Source organism: Equus caballus, chromosome 2 (assembly GCF_041296265.1).
Source record: "Equus caballus isolate H_3958 breed thoroughbred chromosome 2, TB-T2T, whole genome shotgun sequence".
In the NCBI taxonomy this organism is placed as follows: domain Eukaryota; kingdom Metazoa; phylum Chordata; class Mammalia; order Perissodactyla; family Equidae; genus Equus; species Equus caballus.
In genome coordinates, this window is record NC_091685.1 from 24,922,123 (window position 1) to 24,945,730 (window position 23,608).

The 23,608-nt window shown below is 57.7% G+C and overlaps 1 protein-coding gene across 19 annotated transcripts in view; it reads left to right on the plus strand.

Moving 5' to 3' along the window:
* The window catches only part of ADGRB2 (adhesion G protein-coupled receptor B2), a 36,600-nt gene extending 25,233 nt beyond the window's left edge, over nucleotides 1-11,367 (plus strand). For 8 of the 19 annotated variants that reach the window (XM_023634542.2, XM_070249801.1, XM_070249799.1 and 5 more), the window contains 14 exons: nucleotides 105-231; nucleotides 669-772; nucleotides 872-974; nucleotides 1,708-1,858; nucleotides 2,040-2,109; nucleotides 2,524-2,590; nucleotides 2,736-2,821; nucleotides 5,263-5,434; nucleotides 5,754-5,849; nucleotides 6,192-6,231; nucleotides 6,897-7,516; nucleotides 9,887-9,922; nucleotides 10,229-10,327; nucleotides 10,880-11,367. In XM_023634542.2, the coding sequence (XP_023490310.1) occupies nucleotides 105-231; nucleotides 669-772; nucleotides 872-974; nucleotides 1,708-1,858; nucleotides 2,040-2,109; nucleotides 2,524-2,590; nucleotides 2,736-2,821; nucleotides 5,263-5,434; nucleotides 5,754-5,849; nucleotides 6,192-6,231; nucleotides 6,897-7,516; nucleotides 9,887-9,922; nucleotides 10,229-10,327; nucleotides 10,880-11,065 (1,957 nt within the window). In that variant the 3' untranslated portion in view covers nucleotides 11,066-11,367. Of the gene's footprint in view, nucleotides 1-104; nucleotides 232-668; nucleotides 773-871; nucleotides 975-1,707; nucleotides 1,859-2,039; nucleotides 2,110-2,523; nucleotides 2,591-2,735; nucleotides 2,822-3,112; nucleotides 3,212-5,262; nucleotides 5,435-5,753; nucleotides 5,850-6,191; nucleotides 6,232-6,896; nucleotides 7,517-9,886; nucleotides 9,923-10,228; nucleotides 10,328-10,879 lie in introns of all 19 variants that reach the window. The other 11 variants (XM_023634553.2, XM_023634530.2, XM_023634545.2 and 8 more) reach the window with 3 other exon arrangements.
* The last annotated feature ends 12,241 nt before the right edge of the window (nucleotides 11,368-23,608 follow it).

Sequence of the window (23,608 nt, forward strand, 5' to 3'; positions counted from 1 at the left end):
ACTGCCTGCCTCTTAGACGTGGCCTTGCCCTGGATCTCACTTGTCCTTGGGCAGTGGCCAGTACAGCTGGCCTGGGGCTCACTCCACTTCTCCCGTCACCCAAGAGATGCCAGCTCAGGGGACTGGGACACCGAGAGCTGCCAGACCCTGGAGACCCAGGCAGCCCACACCCGCTGCCAGTGCCAGCACCTGTCCACCTTTGCTGTACTGGCCCAGCCACCCAAGGACCTGGTGAGTGGGAGGAAAAGCCTGGGTCAGGCAGGGGAGGGGGCTCCTGGGTTGCTGGTGGCCATCTCTGACAGTCTTGGCAGGGACCTGGGTGATCCCGCTTCTGCACCTGAGCAGGTACACTTGTGGGATTGTGCATGGAAGGCTGTCCCCGGGATGGTGGTCACAGTGATGACACGTACCTGGGGTGTGTGGTGGTGGGCGTTTGCGTGCATGGACACACACATGTGTCAGCTTGTGTGTGGAAGAGGGGGTGACTGAGCATAAATATGTGTCCACGTGTGTGACTGGGTCTGCTCTGTGCACATGTGAATACAGCGGTGAGTCCCCTTCTGTGCGTGGGTATGACAAAGGTGCAGATGCCAGTTTGTACTAGACAGGGAGTGGGGAGGATAAGGTCACCCCTGCAGCTGCCCTCTCCCTCTGCTCGTCTCCCCAAGACCCTGGAGCTGGCAGGCTCCCCCTCGGTCCCCCTCGTGATCGGCTGTGCTGTGTCCTGCATGGCACTGCTCACCCTCCTTGCCATCTACGCCGCCTTCTGGAGGTAGGTGGGACACAGGCAGGGCGGGGCGGGAGGTGGCCGGCAGCCCCAGGTTGGGTGGGGCAGCTGGCTCCTCTGTCTCTGCCCACCGTGCCCTCGCAGGTTCATAAAGTCTGAACGCTCCATCATCTTGCTGAACTTCTGCCTGTCCATCTTGGCCTCCAACATCCTGATCCTTGTGGGCCAGTCGCGGGTGCTGAGCAAGGCAGGTGCAGGCTCACGGGGGTGCAGGGTGTGAGCGAGGTGAGGGGGGCGGGGCGGAGAGTGTTTGCAGGTGGCGGTGTGTGTTTGTGTGTATGTAACTTAGTGACAGATGTTTGTATACAGTTGAGCCGTGTGTTGAGTGAGGGTGTGTGTGTGGGAAATAGTGTGTGTGAGCATCCGTGAGGGCGTTGGAGAAGGGGTGTGTGTGTATTCCAGTGACGAACGTCTGTGTACATCTGTGGACGTGTACACGAACCTGTGTGCATGTGTGTTGGGTGGGTGGCATTTGTGGAGCCTGGGCCGCCTCATGTCTGCGGGCATGTGGGAGCCTGAGCAAGGCCTCTTGTGTCACCTGCCTGTGAATGACCTATGCTGGCTGTCCCTCATGCCCCCTCGGCCTTGTCTGCCCATGCCAGCACCATGAGTGCCAGGCGTGGGGCCTGCGTGGCTGTGACGTGGTAGGTGCTCCTGTCTGCCCCCCTCCCTGCCAGCCCCATCTATGCGTGGGTGGCCTGCCCACCCGCCTCCCGGATGCCGAGTGCTGCTTGCGTGTCACCGGGCCTGTGTCGTGCTGTGTGTGGGTGCAGGAAGGCGGGGGTGCCTGGCAGGGCTCTGTGGTGGGTGGAGCTCGGGTGGGCGGCCATGGCAGCGCCCAGTGGCGGGCGTGGGACGCCTGGCGCCTCCTGCCCTGGCGGCTGCTCAGGGCCACTCCCTCCCCTTCCCTCTCCCTGCAGGGTGTGTGCACCATGACAGCCGCCTTCCTGCACTTCTTCTTCCTCTCCTCCTTCTGCTGGGTGCTCACTGAGGCCTGGCAGTCCTACCTGGCTGTCATCGGGCGGATGCGCACCCGCCTCGTTCGCAAGCGCTTCCTCTGCCTGGGCTGGGGTGAGCAGGGCCCCTGCTGGCCTCTGTCCCTGGGCCTTGGGGGCAGGGGCAGCAGGAGAGGTTCAGCTCTGGCCCTGGCCTGGCTCTCTGGGCACAGGCGCATCCGGGCTGGGGGTCTGGGAGGATGAGAGGACCCTGAGGCCTGGCAACCGTCTCACTGTGGCTCCTCCCACTCTTCCAGGTCTGCCTGCCCTGGTGGTGGCCGTGTCTGTGGGCTTTACCCGCACCAAAGGATATGGTACATCTAGCTAGTACGTGGGCCTCCCATGGTGGGCACTGGGAGTTAGTGGACCTGTTAGGTTACCAGACTGGGCATCAGGCCTTCTTAGGCTGCAATTCTAGCCCACATCTGCTTTGGGACTTTGGACAAATTCTTCTCCGTCTCTGAGCCTCGGTTTCCCTGACATAGAAGGATGTGTTGGGATCAGAGAATCTCTGAGAACCATTTAGCTCAGGGATCAATCAGCCTTGTATTCTCCTCATGGTAGCCTCAGGGCCTGGGCCTTTATTAGAGGGGAAACTGAGGCTCAGCAAGACCCAGTGGCTCACTCTAACCCTGTCTGTTGATGTGGGCCTGGCAGCCCAGGGGGCACTGAGGGGTGGTGTTTGAGGGTGGGGAGCGAACCTGCTGGTATCTGACGCCCCCTCTTTGCCCCCTACCCCAGCTGCTGGCTCTCCCTGGAGGGTGGCCTGCTCTACGCCTTTGTAGGCCCTGCGGCCGTCATTGTCCTGGTATGTGCCCCTTCAGCGTCTGGGGAGGGGCGTGGCCCCAGGGGCTCTACCTCCTCCCTGTATCACAGCTCCTGCCTGGGGGTTTCCCTGCCAGGAGGGCAACTGGTGATCCTGTCTCCCCCACCCCGCTCCACCGGGCCCCCAGGTGAATATGCTCATCGGAATCATCGTCTTCAACAAGCTCATGGCGCGTGATGGCATCTCAGACAAGTCCAAGAAGCAGAGGGCCGGGTAAGGGGGTCTCTGCGACTTCGCCTTGAGGGAAATGGTGTAGGGAGGGCCGTGGCCACTCTCGGAGTCTCAGGGCTTGACGGCGTGACCGGGGCTCCCTGACCTTGGCGCATCAAGGGTGCAGGCAAGGTGGGCACCCGGAGTGCTCAGCTGCAGCCCCTCACCCGCCCTAACCCACCTCTCTCTCTCGTCTGCCCTCCCCCTCCCATCCCACTCGGGGCTCACGTTGCCCCATCTCCTCCCACTTCCCATGTGTTTCCCCCCTTCTCCCGTGTCTGTGCCGCCCCCGAGGTCGGAGCGGTGCCCCTGGGCCAGCCTGCTCCTCCCCTGCTCAGCGTGTGGAGCGGTCCCCAGCCCCCTGCTCAGCTCAGCCTCGGCCAGGAACGCCATGTTAGTTGTGCCCCCGGGGAAGAGGGGGGGCGGGCGGGCGGGGGCAAAAGAATGGGGGGCAGTGCCCATGGTTGGGGGAGGAGGGACATCAGCCCAGTGCCCTGGAAAGCTTGCCCTGCCTTGCCAGCTGCCACACACTCTGAAGGGCTCAGCGTCGAGGTGGCAAAGGATGACAGGGAGTGAATGTCTGTGTCTCCCAGAAAATGCTGGGTTCCTGTGCCCATCCCTTGCTCCCCACCCCTGCCCCCACTCCCGGCTTATGTTTTATCCAGGCACAGCCGCAGACCCCTCCTTACACCCCCCACCCTACAAAGGCTCGTAGAATCTTAGGCTCTTAGAATTTTTGAGTCCATAGAACCTTAGAATTAGAAGGATAGAATCTTAGAATAAGATAATCAGAAGCTAAGAATGTTAGAATGAGTGAATCACAGAGTCTTATCATCTGTCATAGAATTCGAGACTTAAAAATTCAGAGGCAGCGAATCTCACAATCAATAGGGGGACAGACAATCTTGGAGGTAGAGACTTGGTTCACTGAGACCCTCCTGGCAGCTGAGAGTCTTAAAACCCCAGCCGTGCAAGAGTGGAATGAATGAATCCACAAGGGCCTCGGGCCCAACCTCCCCCCCAGGGCCAGAGATCCATCTGAGCCTCCTTGACCAGTGGAGTCCAGGTTTATCTTGCACACCTCCAAGATCCGAGAGCTCAGTGCCTCTGGAGGCAGCTGGCAGCATCTCTGGGAAGCTTGGCGTGGTGGAAGCTCCTCACTTGGGCTGCCATCTGCCTCTCTGACCCGGTCTCTCAGAACCAGCAGTTAAAAGGGTGGGCTTTGGAGGTGGCCAAGCTGGCTTAGCATCCCGGCTTTCTCTCTCCCTGCCCAGCTGGGCGCACTCCAGTTTCCTCATCTGTAAATTGGGATAATAATCCCCATGCCTGTTTATTGGAGTTGTTTTGATCACAGTGTGAACTAATGTACATCAAGTGTTCAGTGTAGGGCCTGGCAGAGAATTGTGGTTAATCAATGGTCGCTCATATGACTGTGATTAGCCCTGTCTTTAGTCTTGGCTCTGCCCCCGGCGGCTGTGGAGAACAGTGGGCCCGCCCCTCGCCAGGCTGAACAGCCCTGAACTGCTCTTGCTAGAACAGGTCTTGGCCCCCTGCCCATGTCTCTGCCTTGTCCAGAGCTGTGCCCCACGCTGCCTGGCTCTCCCACCAGGGGCGTTCATGAGGCAGAGTGGGCTGGGTGTGGCACCTGGCCCAGTAGGGCAAGACTGCCCTGCCGTGCCCTGGTAGGCTGTAGCCAGTGGGGGCAGGCTGGCACTGGGGCCTGGATGCAGGGCCTATCTCCTTCTGTCCTCTGCTGTCACCTGTCGTGGTGGTGGTGGTGTGGGGTGTGGCTTAGGCCCTGATCCCAGCTCTTACAGCCAGCCCCAGCTGTGATCTTTTTGTCCAGGGCTCTGAGCAGCCGCTGGGAGCCCGGTGCTCCCTCCTTGGGAAACTGAAGGGAGAGCCTGTGCTGCACCCCCTGGCCCCCATCTTCTCCCCAGAGTTGTGCTCTGCCTGTTTAATCTTTCTGGGTGACTCTGCCCATCTCAGGCTCTCTCTCACTATATCTGTCGTCTCTCTTCATCTTCTTCCTTTCCTCCTCTCCCACAGTCTCTGGGGATGAGGCCCAGGCCTGTGATTCTGTGCAAATTGAGGCTGAAACTCACAGCATCTGCCTCTGTCTCCCTCCTCCTCTCCTCTTCCATCTTCTCCGTCTCTGTCCCCTGATGCTGCCTCTGTCTCAGTCCTACTGTGTCAGTGCATCTGTCCCTCCCATCTCCCCTGGTCCCTGCTCTGGCCCCACAGTTCTCTGCTTTCTGTCTCTGTTCTGTTTCTCTGTCTCGGCTCCTCAGCCCCTCTCTGCTTGGGGACATTACTGAGGTCTTAGAGTTTGGGGCCCTGCCAGTCTTGGGGAGCTTAAGGGCCCAGGCTGAGTACAGGCCTGGGCTCAGCCCGCCCTGACCTCTGGAGTGTCACTCTGATGGACCCTCTGCTGCTGTCCTCAGGGCCTCGCTCTGGAGCTCCTGCGTGGTGCTGCCCCTGCTGGCGCTCACCTGGATGTCTGCTGTCCTGGCCATGACCGACCGCCGCTCCGTCCTCTTCCAGGCCCTCTTCGCTGTCTTCAACTCTGCGCAGGGCTTTGTCATCACCGCTGTGCACTGCTTTCTGCGCCGAGAGGTGGGGCTGCGCCTCTCCCGCCGCTGCCTGCCCCTCACCATGCCAGTCCTCTCGCTTCTCCCCACCGTGCAAATGGGAGGATGAGGCCCCGACCAGACCCCGAGCTGGGCAGCCCTTGATATGGAAGCTGTTGGCCTGGGGCAGCCTTGGCCTCGGCCTCCTGGCCTCTTGGGGCTCCTTCTCCCCTCTGACCTTCCCCTAGGCTGGATGCGCTTCTTTTCTTCCACACCTTCCTGGGTGCCTGGGGTGGGGGGCACAGCCAGCTGTGGCCAGGGGCCCTGTGGTGGCCTCAGGCCCAGCAGGCCCCCGCTGCCCCCAGGTCCAGGACGTGGTTAAGTGCCAGATGGGCGTGTGCCGGGCCGATGAGAGTGAAGACTCGCCCGACTCGTGTAAGAACGGGCAGCTGCAGATCCTGGTGAGTGAGCAGGCCTAGGCAGGGCACAGGTGGGTTCTGGGCACCCCTGCCGTCCCCCTGCCCCAGACCCCTCACCTACCCCATCCATGGCAGGGAGGGGACAGAGACTGGGTTTGATTCAGGCTCAGCCACTGACGGCTGGTGGCACTGGGCAAGTCCTTCCCCATGCAGTTTCTCCACCTATAGCTGGGGCTGGAGTAGACCTCGTCTGGGGCCTCTCTGCACCCCATTGGGCAGTGTGCTATGGGCAGCGCCTCTGGGTGGGTAGGGAGAGGCCTGAGCCCCCCACCCTGATACATTGATCTCTCTCTGCCCATCTGCTCTCTCCCTCTCTGCCTATAGTCAGACTTTGAAAAGGATGTGGATCTGGCTTGTCAGACAGGTGAGTGTGCTGAGGCAGAGCTGAGAAGGGCCCCAGAGATGGGCAAGAAGGGAGGGCGCCCAGCCCCATGATGGGAGGCCCTGGGAGGGGTCTGGCCATAGGATTAGCTTCGAGCCAGACAGCCCTGAGTTGGATTCAAGGCTGTGAACGCCGTTTACTGTGTGACTTTGGGTGAACAGCTTACCTCTCTGAGCCTCAGTTAACACATGTGTAAAGGAGAGAAATCTGACCTCCTAGGGTGGGTGGGAGCCTTGAGTGAATTAGGGGACAGCAAGTGCTGACCAGGGTGCTTGGCACATAGCGTCTGTTAGATTTCTGTGATTCTTACTAGAATCTCTTTCCAGGTCTGTCTCCTGGGGAGGAGCTGCCCAGGGAGGGGGGAGGAGCAAGGCCCTTTAGACAGCCTTGGGGCTCTGGGCTCAGAGGTTAGGACCTGCACCAGGGCACTGTGGGAGCTGGGCCTTCCCCTGCCTTGCCGTGGCCTCTGGGTTAGTCGTTGTCTTAACCCCTGAAGTGTGAGAGAGTGCCAGCCACCCAGCTGTCTCTTCAGGACCCAGATTCCTCCTCTGTCCAAGCTCAGGGGCTTGGTACCTGCCCAGCCCAGGCAAGGGCATCTGGGGGCTCCTCCTCCCCAGGACTTACCTCCCTCCCACTCCTGCCCCCAGTTCTGTTCAAGGAGGTCAACACTTGCAACCCGTCCACCATCACGGGTACACTGTCCCGCCTGTCCCTGGACGAGGACGAGGAGCCCAAGTCCTGCCTCGTGGGTCCCGAGGGCGGCCTCAGCTTCTCACCACTGCCTGGGAATATCCTGGTGCCCATGGGAGCCTCACCAGGGCTGGGGGAGCCGCCGCCTCCCCAGGAGGCCAACCCCGTGTACATGTGTGGGGAGGGTGGCCTGCGGCAGCTGGACCTCACATGGCTGCGGCCAGCCGAGCCTGGCTCTGAGGGGGACTACATGGTGTTGCCCCGGCGGACTCTGAGCCTGCAGCCTGGCAGTGGAGGCGGAGGTGGCGAGGATCCCCAGAGGGCCCGGCCTGAGGGCACCCCGCGGCGGGCTGCCAAGACACTGACCCACACCGAAGGCTACCCCAGCTTCCTGTCTGTGGACCACTCGGGCCTGGGGCTGGGCCCTGCCTATGGGTCTCTACAGAACCCCTATGGGATGACCTTCCAACCACCGCCGCCGACGCCCAGCGCCCGCCAAGTACCCGAGCCAGGGGAGCGTAGCCGGACCATGCCCCGCACCGTGCCTGGCTCCACCATGAAGCTGGGCTCCCTGGAGGTGAGGGCCTGTAGGGCATGGGGTGGGGCTGGGAGGCCTGCCCCATGTGCCTGAGACTGAGTCGCAGGCAGCAGCCAGGAAGGGGCAGCTGGCAACCTCCCCAGAGCAGCAGCTTTGTACAAAGTTCCCGGGAGTGTGTGTGCTGTGCGTTTCTGCCTCCGTGTGTGCTCACAGCGGCTCCAAGGGAATCCGGGTTTCTCTGAACTCCTCAAGTGGGCTTGGCCTTTGTGCACTGAGGGTGGACTTCTCGAGGCATTCACACTTGCCTAGTGCCTGCTTTGGGGTGCCTGGTTAGCATGGGTCTTCCTTTAAGAGGCCTGTGGCTCAGGCCCAGTGCTGTGTTGTTAGAGAAGAGATGTAATCTGGGCTGAGAGCCAGTTCAGAGCTGAGTGCTGCTAATCAGCAGGGAGATCTTGAGGATAACCTCTCTGAGCCTCAGTTTCCTCATTTGCAAAGTGGGGATAAGATAGCAGCCTCGTGTAGACTTGTCGTGAGGACTAATTGAGTGATAAAAAACATTTATCTCTATGGAACAGATGGAAAGTGCTAGATAACTGGGAATTGCTGCTATCATCCCTGAAATCAGCCTCAGGCACTGCCCGTAGGCCTGTGGTAATGGACCCTCTCTTCCTGAGAAAATGGAAGCCCCTCTCTGTCCTTCTCTGTGGGTTTTCTGCAGATGCCCCACCTTCCCTCTGGCCTTCTCAGGCCTGCTCCCTGCAGGGAGTCACTGGCAACAAGCAGGTGGTAGTGGCCCACTGTGGAACTCTAGAACATTCTAGAATTCTACTTGGAGGGATGAGGGGGATGTGGATAAGGAAAAGGGCAGGAGTCACAGCTGACACAGTTGGTTGCTCATGTTCTGCCTCAGAAACCTGCTCCCCATCCTCCACACAAAGGAAATTAAGTTAGCAGCTAGAGGGTTCGCAAGTTTAGTTTTTCTCCCAAAATGTTTCTTGAACAGTTGGTGCCTGCTCCTGCTGCAGATGGCAGAAACAGGAAGGCGTAACAAAGACAGAACACTCGACACCAGCAGTGGGGAGGGTGCGCACAGCGTCATGGCAGGTTTCGTTCTGTGGACACCTGCCCGTGGTTGGGCCACTGAGGAGGGGTCAGCATGGGCTCCCTGTGTGGGAGGTAGCCATAAATGTCACAGCATCTTGAGGGGTCAAGGATGACGTCCAGAATTCTGGTGTGGGCAACTGTGATGGGGCGGAGGCGGAGGAACGGGTTTGGGGCGGGGAACTCTGAGTTTTTTCCATTGGGCACAGCTGTGTGTCCACTGCCTGTGGGCAGCAGGGGACAGGGAGAGATGTCTTGCTCCCTCCAGAAGGCAAGATGTGGCTGAGAATGGAGACGACACACACGTGCAGGGTCAAGGGCAGGAGAAGATCCAGGGCAGAGTGTGGAGGGCCTACTTGGGGAAGCCAGGGTGGGTGGCAGCAAAAGGGAGAGGTGGGGGACCGAGAGAATGGTGTCCTGAAGGCCAGTGGTGGTGAGCATGTCTGTGGGGCCTGGGACTTCGGAGATCTAGATAGTGTCTTAGTGCCATCCCTGAGGGCCTTGGGGCAAGTCCCTTCCCCTCCCTGGACCTCACTTTCCCCAGTGTAACCTGGGAAAGTTGGCCTTGGTCTCATGAGCACTCCCAGGCCTCCTCTTTGAGCCGCACTGGACGCTGCCGAGATTGGAGGCTGTTGGGACCTTGAAGGGGGTCTTGGGCAGTGAAGGCCTGGAGAGGTGTGAGGGGGGCGAGGAGGTCAGGGAGGCAGGGCCTGGTTTGGCAGGGAAAGGAGGAAGATGGGTCCAAGGAAGGACTGAAAACCTGAGTCCTCATGTTTGCAGGACAAGTGGAGGGTTCCAGGGAGAGGGGAGCCTGTGGTTGGTAGAGAGAAAGGGGCAAGACAGGGCAGGACAGAGGGGTGGAATCCCGATACAGAGGAACGAGCATCTGCTCTGTGATCCCATGTGGGAATCGTGTCCCTGCCACATTGGAAGTCTGTACTGTGACCCTTGGCCTGTTTGTGATCGTGCATCTGCATGTGTGCCATGTGTGTGTGTGTGCGCGCACGCACATGCACGCTCCTGGTGAGCATCTGCCTGCAGGTTGGGGCATGTGTGTGCATCACAGGGGCAGCAGGGAGTGTGGGCCAGGGGCCGGAGCTGCAGCCCTGTGGCCGGGCGGTGCCTCGGCGCCTCAGCCCTGGTTCCCACAACCCCAAGGGCTACCCTTGAAGGATTCCTAACTCCTTGGCCTGGGCTGGGGGGATGGTGCAGCAGGCAGACTCTGGGGTACCAGATTTCTTGTCCCTAAAGCCCATGCATGTGGTAAAAAGCTTTCTCCTTCTCTGCCTCCTTGGTGCTCCTTCCCAGCGAAAGAAGTTACGGTATTCGGACCTGGACTTTGAGGTAAGTGCTGTGTGTGGGTGTGTGTGTTGAGGGGCGGGCATCTGTCTGTGGTATCTGTCCCTGGAGGGCCTACTTCTAAAATTAGCCCACGCCCTATTGCAGAACCCAATCCCAAGACCCTAAGCCTGTGGTTTTGGTGGGATCTCCCCAACAGCCCCTCTCTGCCCAAGCCCATAGCTCTAGGGTGGGAGAGAGCCAGGCCTTGTCCTAGGGGCCCAGCTGCAGGCAGGGATGTGGGGACCCAGGACACTGAGTGCCCTGGGCGGGGCGGGGGGAGCACCACCTCTGACAGCCTGTGGCTCCCAGAAGGTGATGCACACCCGGAAACGGCACTCGGAACTCTACCACGAGCTCAACCAGAAATTTCACACTTTCGACCGCTACCGCAGCCAGTCCACGGCCAAGGTGAGGGCCCCTCTCGTGGCTGCCCGAAGCTGAGGACCCGACCTGGCATAGCAGCCCCTGGGATTGGACCCTGACCCATGGCCCCCATTGCAGAGAGAGAAGTGGTGGAGTGTGTCCTTAAGTGGGCAGCCAAATGGAGCGTGTCCGGCCTAAGTCCCCCTGGGCTGGGGGAGGGGTGAGGTGGACTCTGAGTGACTCATTTCCTGCCTCCCTGCCTGGTCAACCTCGGCTCGCCTCACCAAGGGCCTACCCATGGCATAAGCGACAGTTCTGGGGCTGTGTGGGGACAGGGAGCATTGACAGGGGCTTCCCTAGGATCTTGAGGAGGTGGGGCAGGCAGAAGACATGGTTCCAGGGGGCCACTCTGAGCACAGGGGTCAGGAACCCAGCTCTGGAGCCAGGTGGCTCTGGATTTGAACCCTGCTTTGACATCTGATTGCTCAGTAGCTTTGAGCATCACTGGTCCTCTCTGGGCCTCCTCACTTTGTCTCCATTGCAATGGGTGAGAATGTACTGGCCCATTTCCACGGACCCTTTCCACTCCCCCAACAGGAGAAGCCCAGCCCAGGGGAGCGTCCTGGCTTGTCCCAACCACGGCGACATCAGAGCTGGAGCACCTTCAAGTCTATGACGTTGGGCTCGCTGCCCCCCAAACCCCGAGAACGGCTGGCCCTGCACCGAGCAACAGCCTGGGAGCCCACGGAACCGCCTGATGGCGACTTCCAGACAGAGGTGTGAGTGCCATGCCGGACTGCCCACTGCGTATAAATATATATATCTCTCTATTTTCACACTCCACTTTGGAACTACCCAGGAGCCAGCGCCCCCTCCCCTCTCCCGAGGGCTGGGCAGGGAGGCGCAGTGGACTCAGCTGGGCTGGGGGAGCCAGACATGGTGTGGTCTAGGGGGCCAGGGCCCTTCCCTGTTTCTCACAGGTCCCTCAGCCACTGGAGCCCCATCTTTGCCCCAGACTGTCTGTCCCTGTCCCGGGCTGGGGAGGGGGGAGGGAAACTTTGTGGGAATAAACTTCACTCTGTGGATTTTGCTGCTGAGCTGTTTACTTCCCCTAGATGAGGGCCCAGCCCTGGGACCCCAACTTTGTTCCTCCATCTCCTTGGTTCACCTCACTTGGTCTCATCAAATTATGTGATGGGGTCAGGCCAGCCCTGACTGGGAGGGGGCACCTGGGCTCTGACCCCATCTTGCCCCTGATTCCCTGGGTGACCTTGGACACACCGCTTCCTCTGTAGGGCCTGGGTAAGCAGATCGGGAATGTGGGGTGGGACCCCTTGGAGGGGACCTTCCCCAGTGGCTATGATGGTCGTGGCAGCTATTCACTAGGGCCCAGAGGCTAGACTTCTTGGGCTGGAGCCAAGGCAGAGCCTAGTGACCTCAGTTTCTCCATCTGTGAAATGGGGATGGTAATTGGGTTATGAGGATGACACAAACTAATACGTGTAAAGCGCATAGCAAGTGCCTGGCACAGAAGAAGCTCCTTAAGTATTGGCTGTTACCGCTTGGCACTCAGTCTCATGCCATGCTCTGTGCTAGGAGCTTCACACACACGACCCCTGACCCCTCACACAACATTGCAGGAAGGTTTTAGGTTGCCTATTTTGTGGATAGGAAAATGAGGCCAGAGATGGGGAGTGACTTGCTCAAGGCCACAGTCAGAGGCAGGGCTGGGACTTCAAGCACAGGCTTGGTAGATGGTAGAGCCCCCCACCCTTCACCTTTATCACTCTCCCCCTGGTAGGACAGGAAGCTTGAGCTCAGCTTCCTGGGACCTGACCTTCATGGCTTCAGGGGAGCGGCGGGGAGCTGGGTTGTGGTGGAGCCTTGAGTGCCAGGGCTGAGGGTGGGTGTGGGGTGGAGAGGCCAGGCTGGCTTGGTGCCAGAGGGCAAGGGTGGGAGACTCATTGCTGGGGTGATTTCTTTACACACCTGAGTAGATGGCCTCTTGCTCAGTTCCTTGGCACCCAGGAAAAGGGGGCGTAGGATCAGCATGCAGAGACACCTTGTAGTGTGTGTCGTGGCTCTTCTGTGATCAGGCAGCATCGGGAGCAGGGGCCACAGGTGTGCAACTGCTGGCCTGGTCATTTAGTGTCCGGGCACCTCTGGGCCCCTCCCCAGGAACTCAGACACAGATGCAGGCCCTTGGAGAGCTGTCAGTCACCAGGGGTGGCCAACACATCAGAGGGAGGGGTTAGGTGCTGTAGAAGTCGGGATCGGGGAGAAGAAAGAGGGACTGGCTTCTGGGGTGGGGTGGGGGGGTCACAGCTAATGGCCTCCTGGAGGGGCTGGAGGACTGGTGGCCCTGGCAGTGCAGGCTCCCTCAGTCTCTGAATCCTGCCTGCTGTGGGCCTGGTCAGAGGAGGGGGGAGAATCCTCAGGCCTGTGGCCCCGGCCCTGGGCTTTTCCAGGCCCCTGCACTCCTGTGATTGCTCATCACCTCGGCCCTCCTCCCCTCGGGCAGCCCCAGCACTTCTGTGTACAAAGCACTCACTCAGGCACCACTTCATCTGAGTCTTCAAGGTAGGTATTGTGACTGCCCCATTTTACAGATGAGGAAATCAAGGCTCAGAGAGGGGACATGACTTTCGTAAACTCTCACAGCTTGTAAGTGATTATTTTGGGACTTTTGGCCAGGAGTAGCAGAATCCTGAACTTTGTCCATTCAGGAGTTTCCAGCTGCAGCAAGGACAGTGGTGGGCATGAGTGGCTGGCCTTGGGTGAAGGGACCCAGGGTCAGAGTGCTGTCAGATGTTCCATCCCTTCCTGCTGCTCTGTGTTAGCTTCATTCTTTTAGGCAAGCTTCCTCACCGCCCTGGGCCCACCAGGCTTCCTTCTTCCAGCTCCCGTCACTCAACTTTGCCTCCAGAGGGAAAGAAACTTTCTCTTAAATTGCAATCAGAAAACCCCCAAGGAAGGGGGTAGGGCCCTGTGGTGGGCACAAACAAAGCCCCTGGCCCACCTTGTGCCAGCAGACCCTACCCACATCCTGAGCCAGGCCTTTCCCCGAGCCACCACCTAAAGCCTTCTTAGTCCTTTGCTGTGTTCCTGTCTCCTTCCTTCCCAGTTCTGGGCTCCACTGGCCACCATAGAATCCCTCTGGGGCTGAGCTGCGATGTGCATGCCCCTCCCTTCTTGTAGTTTCCTGCTTTGCATCCAGTCTGAGGAGGAAATTTAGAATCACCCTGTTGATTCTGCTCAGACAGCAACCGTAGCTGCAGCAGAGGCTCCCAAGGGCTTTGAGACTCGTGGTCAGGGCAGAGCTTTCCTGGGTTGAGGGCTGTGCTCCCCTCTGCCACTCAGTCCCCACTCCCCAGGCACTGACTTGCCGTGTGACCCTGGACAGGCCGCTGGACCTTGTCTGATGTGGGTTTCCTTCTCTGTAGGCCTGACAGCCCCTCCATTTGGGCTAATATCTACCAACCTGTCGTTTCTTTCCTGGACTTGAATTTCTCACCTCATTGTCCTCCTTATTCTCTCTGCCTCCAGTTTCTAGTCCTTAGTCCACCTGGCCCCCAGGTGTGATTTCCCCAAAATGCAGATCTGTCCAGGCCACTGCCCTGCTCAGAAGCCTGCCAAAGATGCTAGAATTAGCCTAGAATGCAAGGCCCTGATGCTGTGACTCTTGCCTACCTTTCCTGGCCCATCTTGCTCACCTCCCTGCCTATGCACATGCTGTCCCTTCTGCCTGGAACTCTTTCCCGTTTACACTGGCAAACTCCCCTTCAGACCCAGCTCAAGTAGTCCCTCTAGGAAGCTGTCCGTAAACTCCGTGCCTCAGCAGTCAGCACTCGGCTCCCACAGTGCTGGCCCACACTTTTGCTGTCTCACTGCTCACACAGAATTACTATCATCTACGTCGACCTGGTTCGGGTTTGTGTGCTCAGCCAAGGGCACCACGTGGAGCAGGCATCAGTGGGTCTTTACTGAGTGAACAGATGGAATGCACAATTCTCATTGGTTTCCTCATCTGCAAAATGGGGAGAATGATAATCCTTACCAAGCCTTCTTCACTCGGTACCCAGAACATGACTTGAGGTTATCTGTGGGGAGCATTGTGCAGGTGACATCTACCCCTCCCCCAGTTAATCCATCCTGAGCTCCAGCACTGTCCTAGGACCCCAAGTGGGAAGCCAGCCCTGGGTGCTGTCCAGGGTGCTGAAAGGACCTGCCACCTCCCAAGTCATGGGTGAGCAGACCAGCCCTACCTTCATAAGACAGACCCTGGGGAATATCCAATAAAAAAAGTAATGCAAACTACATATGTAACTTTAAATTTTCTAATAGCCATTTTTAAAAAGTAAAAAAAAAAAGGTGAAATTTATTTTAATGATATATTTAACCCAATGTATCAACATCATTTCAACACATAATTAATAAAGAAAATTACCAATGAGATACTTTATATTCTTTTTGCCTACTAAGTCTTTGAAATCTAGTGTGTGTTTTACATGTGCAGCACATCTCAGTCCAGTCTGGCTACATTCTGAGCGCTCAGTAACCACGTGCGGCTAGTGGCTACCATTTTGGACAGCCCAGTTCTAAACAGAACAAAGGCAGTGGCCTTGGGCAAGTCAATTCAGTGTCCTCTGTGAAAAGGAGGTTTGAGTACTACCCGCCTCACTGGGTCGTGGTGAGGGTTCAAGGAGCTGATACAGGGAAGGTTCCCAGCACAGTGCCAGCACGCAGTAGGTCCTCAGTCAGTGTTCCTGGAATCTAGGTATTCAGGGGAAACAGGTGGGGAGGGGGTGTTGGGGAAGTGGGAGACGGTCCCGAGGAGACCTGTGGACTGGTCTTAGGCCTACCTCAGCAGGGCTGGGGGAAGGGCGCACCCTCTGCCCTCACCCCTACAACCACTGCACGACCTGTCTTCTTTCCTTCCACCTGCAGCCCCAGACCCTAGGAGAAGGGAGGCAGGTTGGGGCTGGCACTTGAACAGACACCATAAAACTCAATTGGGTTTAATTCACTTCCATTAGGCACCAATTAAAAGGAAATTAGGTGGCCTGAGGGAGAACCTGGGTGCGGGATGCTGCCAACTTCTGCCTCTCTAGACTCATGTCCCTCAAGGGTTCCTTTTGTCCACCCAGGCAGCTCATGGGGTCCCCCTTGGGGCTTTTTAGGGCAAGTCCCTAGTATTCCCCCCCTACTGTTGCTCCCTGCACTCCTCTAAGGTCTCCAACCCCAGGAAGACCCTTCCCCTCTCATGCCCCCAAAACGCCTGCTAAGTACCCAGGGCAGGGGAGACTCTGATAAAGGTTTTGGCATTTCAGACTAGTGGGAAGTCAAAGAAGGGTGTTGAGCAGGGGACTGGCATGATCAAAATTATATGTTAACAGGATTGCTCTGGGTGGATGGGAAATGGATGGGGGCAGGGCAGATGCAGAGAGACCAGTGAGGGGACCATACATATGAAGGAAACTTTAGGGGATGCCATGGAGGGGGCATGGAATCTGTATGTGTGTAGTGGATGGAATTGTCAGCCCCTGGCGTGGATGGTATGGGAAGGAGCCAAGGATGATCTGTGGGCTTCTGTCTTACGCACGTGGATGGATGACCATGCTATTGGATTTGGGACATGGGAAGAGGATCAGCTTTGGGGGAGACAATCATGATTTTGGCCCTGGGCATGTTAACCTTGAAATACCTTGGAGATAGTCAAGGGGAAATTTCAAGTAGGAAGTAGGTGGTTAGACAGAACTGGAACTCAGGAGAAGGGCTAGCCTAGAGTCATTGGCATGGCAGGAAGCCATATTGGAGCAGGCTGTAGAGTGAGTGGGAGGTGAAGAAATGAAGATGGTATGGACAATTCTTAAAGTGGAGCTATGAAAAGAGGGAGAGAAAGCTCAGGGCCCGCTGTAGGCTCTGAAGGTGAATTAGCTGGAGAGGATGATGGAGTGTTTCCAGGAATGGAGAGGCTCTCCTTACCCCCTCCCCAAGATCTTACATAATGACAGACCAGAAATAACCAACCCTACCATCCTGGGAGGCAGGGTCCTGAGACCTGGTAATGGCTATCATCACAGAGATTGATTCTGCTCATTTGTTGGGCGGCAGGCCAGTCACAGTTCCTGAAGGGGGGATGGGGATGGGGGGCACACTCAATGAAACCTCAGCTCTAAGACCTTGTGGGAGAAGGGAGCTCTGGACTCCCTAGGGAGCTCCCAGGGCACAAAATGGAGATATAGACTTGGGGCCCTGGGCGCTCTGCAGCCCTTGCTGCTGCTCCTCCTGACCAGGCAGGCGCAGGGGTGAGCCCTCCCTGTAAGCCTCAGGTCCCCACTGGGCCTGCTCCAGGCTGGTATGTCCCCATCCCCTGCGGTGGCACGACACAGCCCCAGCCATCAATCCAACCAAGAGTCAACCAAGAAAGTCAATATTTAATTTGGGCACCATGTTAATGCCATCGATTGCCGACTGCCCCCTCCACTTCCTGAGACTCATTTGTCACTTCCCACCCACTGGGGAGGGAGTGGTGCTGGAACCCAGTGGAGGCAGAGCTCAGCCTGGGGTTGGCGTAGGAAAACTGGCCTGCGTGTGGGGGTGTTGCCCTGAGCCGCTCAGTTTCCCCTTCTCCCTAAGAATCACTGATCTGCTTTGAGTTTCCCAAGCCCTGTCTCCAGGGAGGGTGGGGAGCTGGGGAGGAGAGGTCAGCTCTCCTCCCAGGCAGGGACTGAGTCTGATTCCCTGCAGGGCCCATACACAGAGCAGGTGTGGTGGGGGGTTGCATGAAGGAGGGAAGGACAGATCCTGTGAAGTGCACCACTGTGTGAGAGAAGCGAGAGCGAATCCTGAGACTCAGAACCTGAGAGCTGTGCCGGGTGCCCAGCGCTGGGCCTGTGTGATGCTGTGGAACCCACATGGGAACCTTGAGACAAGGGTCCATCTCTAGGCCCCAGAGAGGGTGTTGGGGGAGTGTTGAGCTTAGAGGCTTAGAGTCCAGCTGGGCAGTGAAAAAGGCTGGGGGGAGGGCAGGACCCACCTCCAGGCTAGGTCGGGTCCAACTCCACTGTTTGTTCTTGTCAGCTCTGTGGATCCAGATATGGGCAAGTGGGCTGTGCCCCAGCCCAGCCCAGCCACCCTCGGGAAAGGAATGGAGTCTGTTTTGGGGGCAAGGCTTGTGTTCAAATCGCAACTCCACCCCCAGCTTGCTGAGTGACCTTGGGCAAGTTAGTTAACCTCTCTGAGCCTTAGATTCCTCCTCTGAGAAGTCTCTTAGGGTCACTTTGATCACTTTGTACAGTTTTCAGATGGGTGGGAAGGGGCAAGCTTTGGTGGCCCACTGGGTGTTAGCAGAATTCTCACACTGAGCAGCTGCCAAATCTGACGCAGCTTTGAGAAGCTGCCAACAATGCTACTATGGGGCTGCTTGCTATCAGCTACTCGCTATCAGCCAGACCTAGGCCACCATGGCACCCTTGGTGCTCCTTGTTAGCCTGAGTCCAAGAGCCAAGACCATGTCACTGAGGGGACAGTCAGGCCAGGCCATCTAGCACTGGGTGACCCAGTGGGCAGACAGTCCAGCTGGAGGCACCAGCAAGGTGGCAGCAACACACAGACACACACACAAGCGGGAAGAAATGCTGCTTCGGTGAGTTTATCCAGAATTTTGCAATTGAAAAATCTAAAAAGTTGTTTTCATTTTAGCATATGTGTAAGTATTATGCTTCATGGATTAGTATTATTTCTATTATGAATTATGTATGGGGATCAGCAGCCTCTTCTCAATGGGTAGGGCATCTAAGTGTCTTAATCTGGCCCAGATGACTCCCGTCCTCTGCCACCTGGCTGACCCACCCGGAACCACTCAGTCAAGCCTTGGGCCAGGAGAGCCGGACTTGGTCATTCATTTATTCGGTAAACATTACTTGAAGCCAACTCGTGCCAGGCCCTGAGCTGGGCACTGACAATGTAAAGATGAGGAAGACATAGTCTTGAAGAAGGATGCCAGGGGGGAGGGAAGCCGGGGGAAGGGATGGATTTTGTTTCCTCTGACCAAAACCTTCCAGGGGCCTCCCACTGCTCTTAGAATAAAGCTAAGTCTCTTGCCCCTCTCTCCTCACTGACTGAGCCCCAGCCACGTGGACTCCTTTCTGCTCCTCGAACACATTTCATGGTTTCTCCCACCCCAGGGCATTTGCATGTGCTGAAACCTTCACTTGAGTGGCTTTTCCCCAGTTATCTGCTTTGCTAGCTCCTCATTTATTGATGGAAGCTCTAATGCCACCTCCTCAGAAAGGCCTTCCTTGCCGACCCCTTGCCCCTCTATGTCATTTTGCAATTGAAAAATCTAAAGTACCACATCACCCTAATCCTGCCATAGTACCTCTTCTCCCGATCTGAAATTCTGTTTCTTCTTTATCATCTGTCTCCTTGACTAGACTGTGAGCCTCTGAGGGCGTACATACATACCATTGCCTGGCACATGATAGGAACTTAGATACAATAGAATGGATGAATGAATGAATGTGGAGTTTAAGGTTCCCATAGGACATCAAAAGGAGGGTATCCAGGAAGCAGTTAGAGCTACAGGTGTGGCCCTTGGTGCCCTGCCGTAGGCAGACTGTGTCGCGTCTAGGCCTGGGAAGGGGAGAGAGCCACAGGACACGCAGCTCCGGGCACGCGTATTGCAGGAGGCTCATTCCTTGCATATTAACTTGCTGCTGGACTGGCTGCTCCAGCTGCTGCTGAATTTTTCACTGTCAGGGCCAGTGGCTGATTGGGGATGGGGGTTGGGAGGACAGAGCACCCACATCCAGAACACCACGGATACTTTTGTGGGAGAGTGTCCTGGACAGCTCTTTAGGCAGGGGCTTTCTCTCGGCTGGCCATGCATGGGTGCTACACACGCTGCTGCATGTCTGAGCGTGCTCTGCCCTTAGCTGGCCTGCAGTGCATGCAGGTGAATTGTGTTTTATGTGCCAACTCTTCCGAGCCCAGCTGAGGGAAGGGCCCTTGGAGACCACTGAGCTCCACTACCCCCACTGTGCAGAGAGGAAAACAGAGGCCCACGGACAGGGGAGGTTGCTGAGGTCACATCATGAGTCCATGGAGGGTCGGGCTAACGCATACTGGACAGTGAGCGTTTATGGAGAACCTAACGTGTACCTCGCACTGTGCTGGGCCCTGGGGAATCCCGAGAGAAGCCCACAGTCCAGGAAACAGGGCTTGGGGAAAAGGGAGACAGACATGGACATGAACAACAGGCTCCAGCAGGAGAGGTCTCCTCTGCCTTTGCCGGGAGGGTGGCAGTGAAGGCTTCTTAAAGACGGAAACACTTGAGCTGAGCTTTGAAGACTAATTGAAAGCTCAGCAGGTAGAGAAAGGGGAAAGGGCACTCCAGGCAGAGGGTGCCACGTAAGCAAAGGCACGGAGGCATGAAACAACCTGGCAAGTTTGGGGAATTGCAAATCGTGTGGTTGGGCTGGAGAGGAGAGTGTGGGGAGGATGGGCGGTAGAGATGAGGCTGCAGGGAGGGGGATTCTGATCGCAGTAGGCCTGTGAGCTATCATCGGGGTTTGGATCTTATTCTGAGGGCTGCTGGCGAATCACTGAAGTGGACTTGGGTTTTAGGAAGATTTCCATAGCTACCTAGGAAAAGTGAATTCAGCAAATACCTTCTGAGCACTCACTATGTGGCAGGCACCGCGTGGGTCCTGAGCATTCAGTTCTGAATGAGGCACACGCAATCTCAGCCCGCAGTAGGGAGACAACCGACAGGTGTAGCAGGTAGGAACCTTGGCACACAAACTCAAGAAATACCCCCATTGCTGTATTCTCATTAACTCAGCTCCAATCTGACTCACTCTAAGCCCCTTCCTACCAGTTGGCAGAAAATTCAATCTCAGCCGTCACTGGGGCCGCCTGTCACGTCCTCCAGAGGCCTGTGCAAGAACCTGCAGTCCCTCCTGGGCCTAAGCATGGAGCAGGTGCCTCCTGTCTTCGGTCTACATTGGTCACACAGAGATGTCTGTTGCCCTAGTCCCTTGAGGTTTGGCACTTCAGCTGCTCCTCTGCCACTTTGGGGCACTGAGGTGGTACCCCAGTGCTTGGGCTCCAGCCTCCCCAGGTACACCACCACCCATCCCCCATAGCTCCCGTCATCTGTCTGAGGAGGGGCTGCTGGACACGGTCCCCACCACTTCCAGGACCCCCACGTCTGCCCCCTCTGCAGCTAGTGGCTCTCTCCTTCTTCTGCCCCCATCAGCTGCCATCTTCTCCCCATCCCTTGGGAACCTAGCACAGTCACTTCCAGAAGGTTAGCTTTTTCAAAAGTCAGGATGAGCCATCAGACTTCAAGCAGCTTTTGTGTTCAGCCCTGCACAGTTCCCCGAGGCTGGGAAAATCAAAAAGCTTGGCTACCAGCTTGGAACTGGAAGGGGAACAAAACAATTAACATCTCAATAGATTATCCTGCTGCCAGAGTGGACAGACGATGAGAGACCCAGGCAGTGGCACTCTGAGAGGGGCAGGGATGCACTGGGAGCTGTGGGAGCTCAGACAAGGGGCACCTAAACTCACACCTGGGGGTCAAGAAAGGCCTCTCAAGAAGGGGAATTTTTGCCAGACGGATCCCTGAAGACAGCAAGGAAAAGTGTTCCAGGAAAAAGGAACAGCAGGTGTGATGGCCTCAGGATGAGAGCCAACAGGGGTGTGCGAGGAACTGACACCTGCCCTGTGAGAATAGCTAGGACTGAAGGAGGTGGGGCTGGGTGCTGGAGAGCCTCCTAGGTCCCTGCCAAGGTTTGGAGTTCATCTTGAAAGGTTTTAATCAAGGAAGTGACACCACCAGATTTCTGGTTTAGAAACACTAGTTGGCTAGTTGTAGGAGAGTGGAGGGGGAAAGGGTAAAATTGGAGGCGGGGAGAGCCTTTGGCAGAGCTGCAGGGATCCAGGCCAAGGATGGTGGCTGCCTGGACCTGTGGTGGTGGCCGTGATGGAGAGACGAGGGCATTATCCGTAGATAGTTATGAGGAAGAAGGGACAGGACTTGGAGCTGGGGCAAGAGGGGAGGACAGATCTTTGAATGACTATCTGGGCGAATCCCTGAGATGGAGCAGACTGAGGAGGATGGTGGTGTGTAGGTGCCAGCGGAACTTCAGGGAGAAGAAGGATTCGGGGTGCAATGGACGCCTCCCCCCACCCCACCTCTGCGTCCCGCGATTCCCAAACTTCCCACTAGATGGAGGGCTGGTGCTGGGAGACCGGCTCCGCCTCCCATCGTCCGCCCCTCACCCCCAGTGAGATGGGCCTCCACTCATGACCCCACGTCTCTGAATTCGTCACGAGAACGCATCTGTTGGGACCATCAGCTGCCCCCACACCCCAGGACTGTGGCCTCAGCCTCTAGGGTCCAGTAGAAGAGGCATCAGCCCAGAGACCTCTGCCCCAGGTGCCACTGTGTGCCGCTCTGTGCCCATGTATGCAGGGGTGTTTCCGTGCTCGGGGCTGCCACAGCCACTTCAACCTGGAAGACGGCCGGCTCCCAAAGATACATCTTCAGCCTAGAGGCCTCCTGGTCAGTGGCACCATTGTTGCCCCCCAATGCTCTCCTCCCCTACCCCACGCGGTCAGTGGCACCATTGTTGCCCCCCAATGCTCTCCTCCCCTACCCCACGCCAGGGGAGGAGGCCCTATTCCTCTCACTTCTGTCCCAATCCCCAGAGGCAGGCCCAGCTCCAGTCCCAGGCTGTCAGATGCCCAGCATCTAGGCATCTGTGGACCTTGGGAAAAGGGTACAGGGTTGGCCAGAGCTGGGCGGAGCCAGATAGGGGGCGGGGCCTAGGGTGGAGTCAGGGAAGGCCCCCGGGCCGTGGCGTGGCCCAAAGAGCGGGTTGGGGACGTGGCCAGGGTGGGCTGGAGGCGTGGCCCACGGCGGGGTCGGGGCGGGATCCCCCAAACTTGGAAGCTTCCTCCCCACTCCCGCCTAGCCACCTCGGCCGCCCGGGAGTCCCGCCCGCCCTGGCATCGAGTCCAGTCGCCTGACAGACCGACCACTGGAGACTCTTGGCCCCACTTAACAGAGGTTGTTTCTCGGGAGGCCGCGCCCCGCTCCTTGGAACTGCCAGGCCTTGCGGGGAGGGTGGGGGAAAGGGGACGCAGTCTCTGGGCCTGCGCCTCACCCCGCGACTCCCCCTCACTCCAAGTGTTTCCATTCTTTTCTAGATAGACAGCTGGAGGGCCTGGGGTCTGAGCCTGGTCAGGCGCCTGCGCCCTCACGAGGGCCCCCTTCCCTGCCCCTCTACGCTCAGGCCTGGAGCCGGCTCTAAAAATAGACCAAGGCGCAGGAACGTGCCCACCCAGGAGGGGTCTGGGAGGCTGAGTCACCCTGCCGGGAGGGCCTCCCCGCATCTCCGGGAGCCGAGGCCGCCTTGACTGCTGCATCACTCTGACTCTGCTGGCCCGAGTCTGCGCTCTTGGCCATGCTGAGCGGGCCAGGCGATGGCGGCCCAGGCCGGGCAAGCGGTAGCAGCTACAGCCGGGAAGGATTAGGAGGGCCTGGTCCTGATTTATTTGGTTGTTTTTGTGCGTCTGGCGGCGCTGTCCCCCGCTCCTCCTCCCCCTGGAGGGACAGTCACGTCGACACCTGCCCTTCTCTCCCGCCCTGGCCCACGGGGTTGTTCTAGGCTTCTGGGTGGGGACCTGGGCTTGGAGCAGCAAAAAGTCCCAACTTGAATCTTAGAGGTTCTGGAGCTGGCATCCCCATTCTACAGTTGAGGAAACTGAGTCCTAAAAAGAGGAAGGGGCATATCACACAGCAGAGTGTGCTGGAATAGCCCTGGATCAAATCCCAGCTCTGCCTCATAGCAAACCATTTCTTAGGGCCTGTTTCCTTACTGTAAAGTCTCAAGTTGGGGATGACACCCATTCACCTGTAAAATGGGAATACTGATAGATACTCAGGATTGTCCTGATGATTAAAAGTATTTTCCAAAAAGCAGCAGTGGCATCTTGGGAGTTACACACACCTGGGTTCAATCCCAGCTCAGCACGTTAGTTACCATCTCTGGCACCTGTTCTTCTCCCCTCCTGGATATGCAGAGAAGGATTAATGGGCGTGGTGTGGTGAGCTCCCCTCCCTGGAGCGGCTTCACTAAGGCGGCGTGGGGCATGGTCACGGGGTGCTTGGGTGGATGTGGAACACCAGGTAAACTGTAAGGTGTGTTCTGGGCCTGAGTAGGGGGACGAGTGTCAGCATCCTGGGCTTTGCACAGGGCTGGCTCCCCTCGCCCTGTTATCTGTTTTGAGGAGGGGGCATGTTTGGGTCAT